The sequence below is a fragment of the Halichondria panicea genome, chromosome 3 (genome assembly GCF_963675165.1).
Source record: "Halichondria panicea chromosome 3, odHalPani1.1, whole genome shotgun sequence".
NCBI classification, from domain to species: domain Eukaryota; kingdom Metazoa; phylum Porifera; class Demospongiae; order Suberitida; family Halichondriidae; genus Halichondria; species Halichondria panicea.
This window is the reverse complement of record NC_087379.1, coordinates 625,198-629,824: the sequence shown is the minus strand read 5'-3', so window position 1 is coordinate 629,824 and position 4,627 is coordinate 625,198. Positions and strand designations below refer to the sequence as shown.

Sequence of the window (4,627 nt, the reverse complement as noted above, 5' to 3'; positions counted from 1 at the left end):
TTTCTGATCTCTGACCCCATTCAACACCCCCTCATCTTGAGCAGCCCCTCCCCCACTTTGTTTGCAGAATACATGTACTAAAAAAAATTGTAATTACAAAACAGTCCTAGTCATGGATGCTAGAATGCTAAAAATAATAATCACACAAAATATATTAAGTACAAAAATTAATAATGATGAACATGGGGTAGTTGAAAATTTATTTCACACGTTTAGAAATGACAGTCACTAAATGTCCTAAGGCTCCGAGTCCAATTGTCTGATGTGGTGTAGCACAGTGTCCATGGAGGGTCTGTCCTGAGGGGAGTGAGAGACACAGGAGGTGATGAGTGGGTGGAGCTCCCGCCATATAGCTTCCATACTCGATAGCAGACGATAAAACAGTTCAGATTTCGGAAATGTTCGAGTCACCACTTCACAAGCAAGCACTCCAAAACTGTACACATCGATCTTTGTCGTCTGTTGTGGTGGTGGTTGAAGTGATGAAGGTGGTTGGGGATAGGCCTCAGGGGCAGTGTACAGGATAGCACCTTCTCCAGGAGTAGTGGCATCTCGAGCTAGGTTGGCTGATCCAAAGTCAGACAGTTTGGCAAGCCATTTGTTGTTGGGTAGAGAGAGAAGGAGGACATTAGCAGAGCTCACATCTCTGTGGATGATGGGTTCCCTCTGTCGGTGGAGATAAACCAGAGCTGAGGATATGTCTCCAAAGATCTTTACCTTGTTGGGACCAACACGATTGTCCTGGTAGGCAGAACGTAAAGAGGTATCCAGGAGCTCTGTGACAATCATGGGACCGGTTTGCTCGTTGAGGACGGCAGCAACAAAGAGGACAAGGTTGGGGTGGCGGATCTGAGCCATGGTGCGAATCTCACGACGAATTCGATCCACCGTAGTCTGTCGTAGGATTTCAGGATACACTCGTTTGACGGCCACTGTTGTTCCTCTAAAGGTTCCCTTGGTAACGTAGCCCCAGGCCCCTCGGCCAAGAATCTCGTCCTCTCTAATAGACACCTCCTCTGGAGACACCTGCCATAACTCCACCTCCTGAGGGTGGCTGCTACGATTGGTGGCTGAGAGAGCATCCAATTGTTGTCTGAGGGCTGCTATCAGCTCTTCGTGCTCTTCATTAGTTCTTGTCAAATTTTCGTTGGCTCTTGTTAGTTGTTGCTGTAGTTGAGTGATTTCTTGGCCTTTTTCTGCCACCTCTCGTCGAAGCTCTTGAATGTCTGAGCATGATTGTGTGAGCTGTTGCTGAAGTTGGCCATCGACTGTTTTAGTGACATCATCTTGTGACTTAGTTGATCCAAACCCTAGCATTCTTGCAAACAATGACTGTGTTCCGGCTACTTGAGGTCTTGCATCCTGTACTAGTCCCATCTCTCTCAGCCTCCTCTCTGTGTCAGGGTTGTACCTGGACACTGTGGGGTAGTGAACACATGTGACTACACATACACTGTACTAGTAATAGCTTACCAGTGCAAATCTCTGCCTTGACTTGTTTACACAGTGCATACACGTCCACGACCCCCCACATAGGTGTGTCCAGGGGGTAGTCCTTCACACGTGCAGACCTTATCCACACATCATTCACAAACCAGTGGACCTCCTTCTCCAGCGTCAGCAACATTCCTAAGGAATCACCCACTACCAAAGCATCAGTGTTGAAACCCAGTCTACAGAGTTCCTTGCTCATATATTTGAGACTATAAAGGCAAGTACACAGTAAATGCTTGTGCTCTATTTGCCAGTCCAACGCCTCACACTGTGTCAGCGTGGAGTCCTCCGGGTTCTCTCCAGTGAAACCAATATCCTGTCAGAGAGAGCAGCAGAGATTGATGATACATAATGTGATGAGTGCATCCATGCAATGCACACGAGCTCTCACCATTCCAACATCCCAACCTCCCTCCCTCTCTGTCATAGTGACCTTGAGCATCTGTCCAACAACCATTGGCTCACGGGTGAACACTATACCATAGTCTTTATCTCTCACTCTAGTGGCTACTGTGTCGCTCTTTGTTAGCTCAACATACTTCCCCGTATTCCTATGGAAGGTAACGGGAGAGCTGCTCCATTCCACTCCTCCACCAAACAAGACACCATCTCCAGATCGAGTCATCTTTGTACTATACCAGCCCCGCCCCCACTTTGCATATTAGTGTTTCACCTAACGCCCCCACATTGCAAATCATTATTCTTTCTCCAGACAATATTAAAACACACACACACACACACACACACACACAACACAGCTAGTGCAGTCTTATCAGAGTCAGTGGGCTAATTCTTGGGGACACTTTTCCTCGCTGTCTTTGGGTCTCCCTTCCTCCACAGCACAATCTCCTGCAGGGGAGGAGTTAAGTTACATGGAGTGTAACAGATAAAAGTGTAGTTTCTGGCTCACTAGCTGTACAATGCCTCTCCCTTACAGTACCCCTCCCTTACAGTACCCCTAGCAACCCCGCTAGCAACACCACACCCCCTCACCTGCTGTTTGAAGTATCTCCTCTCCTCCTCATCCACTAACACAAGGTTGAGGTAGTAGCGGACACTGAACTTCTTGTTAATGTCCCTCATAGTGGGAGTGAGGTCATAGCCTGCCAGGAACAGTCGGATGGGGATGGACTCCCCCCTCACTGGAGCACCATCCATGATCTCATACTTGGCCACCTGTTCATTCTCAGTGTAGATATTAGGAGCTGTGGGTATGTAAACACATGAAATCATTTATTTTGCTATAGAAACTGCCAGAAATTAATTACTACCGCTTTTTTCAAGGTTTTAAAATCCACACCACTAAGTAACAAAGCTCTCCCCACCATCATGCAGCTACAGCTAGTGGAGCTACTCACGTGATCCAGAGGTCTCCTTCTTGATGATGGCTATCTCCATGTGTTTAATCTTTATCCTCACTAGTAGAAAGTAGATCTTTCCCACCACAATATCTCGAAGATGATATCTGAGGTGAGAAGAAAAAACAGAGTCAAACCCCCCCCACACACACACCCACACACACACACACATCACAGTAACCCCTCCCCACCCACACACACACATCACAGTAACCCCTCCCCACCCACACACACACATCACGGTAACCCCTCCCCACCCACACACACACACATCACGGTAACCCCTCCCTCTCCCCTACCCACTAGTCTACTTACTTTGCTTTGTTGTATTCGAACTCAATGTGCAGACAATCTTCGATACCCACTTCCATTTTGAGTGAGTTGTTCATGTCTGGGAAGTGAGACAGTGTGTGTACAGCCACGTCCAACTCTTTGCTGATGTCAGCAAGTCTTCTCACAATCACCACACGCATAAAGTACCTGCAATCAACGATAACAGTAACACACACACACACACACACCCACACGCACGCACCCACACCCACGCGCACACACACACATGCACACGCACACACACGCACACACACACACGCACACACACACACACACACACACACACACACACGCACGCACGCACACACACACACACACATGCACGAGTACTTGTCAAGCAAATTATGCTACATACTACAAGGAAAAAGTTGAAAGCACAATACGTTTATAGTAAAAGTGATTATACGTACAGCTTGCATTTTCTAAGTGAGATACAAAGCTACAAAGATTGTACTAGATCCTGCATCAGAGTATGCAGTCACATGACCAGTGAGACCACACCCACCTCAGTCTAACGTTAGTCCCTGTGTAGCTCTCATACGGCTTCTCCACTTGAGAGAACTCAAAGCTGAAGGTGGTGGACGAGGACAGCTCCCCGGGAGGTTGTAACTGTCGTACCAGAGACAGGAAGTCGTGGTGGTTGCCTCGATCATAGAACATCTCAATCTGTCCCACAAACTCAACTCTGATTCCTTTATGCTCCATGCTCTTGCCCTTCAGCTTCACGTGGACCTGTAGTCATGACAACACAGACGAAAGGGGGGTCACTCGGAGCAACTAGAGTTCATCAACTACATTGCATGTACGCTCACAAAATTTATATTACGCATCATAATCGTCCACCTTTCCAGAGACGGATTCTCCATCAAAGTAGAGGGCCAACTTTTCCTTCTTCCCTTCCTCATTTTTGACGTCGACTTTTTTCCTCTTGTCCTCTCCGTCCAACTCAATGACGACCTCAGCACTCTGACCAAACAGGAAGCTCTGTACGTGGGGGGGGGCCAAACATCGTGGGGGTCAGGAACAATTTATCCACAGTACAAAAGGGAATACAAAAGGGGGCGTGTCTGTCATCATGCACACTTTATACATAATTATGCGTATGTAGAATTTTGCACACAGCAAACACAAGCACAGCAAATGCTACACGCTTTTACTGAAAGCTTTGTTATAAGCCTTTTCCATGCACTGATCATGTGATCATGGCTATCAGCCCTAGATACCACACACACACACAGCACACGCAGCTAAGCTTCACCACACACATGCACTTACCATGATGGCTGCTTGGACAATCTATAAAGCCGCGGAGATCGAGATCGAAGATTGAGCTATATCCACAGCAAGCAAGCGAGATAAATTTTATTGTTTTGATGACCTTTTTAAGCTGCTGCGAAATTTCTTATCTCCAATTTCAATTTCTTATAATTAGAACAATAATA

General features: G+C 46.9%; 2 protein-coding genes across 2 annotated transcripts; both read right to left on the bottom strand.

The window, feature by feature from the left end:
- Nucleotides 1-93: 93 nt before the first annotated feature.
- On the bottom strand, nt 94-2,176 carry LOC135333319 (probable serine/threonine-protein kinase DDB_G0271682). The gene is made up of 3 exons (XM_064528284.1): nt 1,886-2,176; nt 1,474-1,810; nt 94-1,418 (listed from the first exon to the last, which is right to left on the bottom strand). The coding sequence occupies exons 1-3, from the start codon at nt 2,117-2,119 to the stop codon at nt 238-240; spliced, it is 1,752 nt and encodes a 583-aa protein (XP_064384354.1). The 5' UTR covers nt 2,120-2,176; the 3' UTR covers nt 94-237.
- A 15-nt stretch (nt 2,177-2,191) lies between these two features.
- Nucleotides 2,192-4,617, bottom strand: LOC135333338 (vacuolar protein sorting-associated protein 26B-like). Its single transcript, XM_064528312.1, has 7 exons — nt 4,461-4,617; nt 4,029-4,169; nt 3,691-3,917; nt 3,168-3,332; nt 2,853-2,959; nt 2,488-2,699; nt 2,192-2,343 (listed from the first exon to the last, which is right to left on the bottom strand). The coding sequence occupies exons 1-7, from the start codon at nt 4,461-4,463 to the stop codon at nt 2,281-2,283; spliced, it is 918 nt and encodes a 305-aa protein (XP_064384382.1). The 5' UTR covers nt 4,464-4,617; the 3' UTR covers nt 2,192-2,280.
- Nucleotides 4,618-4,627: the final 10 nt, after the last annotated feature.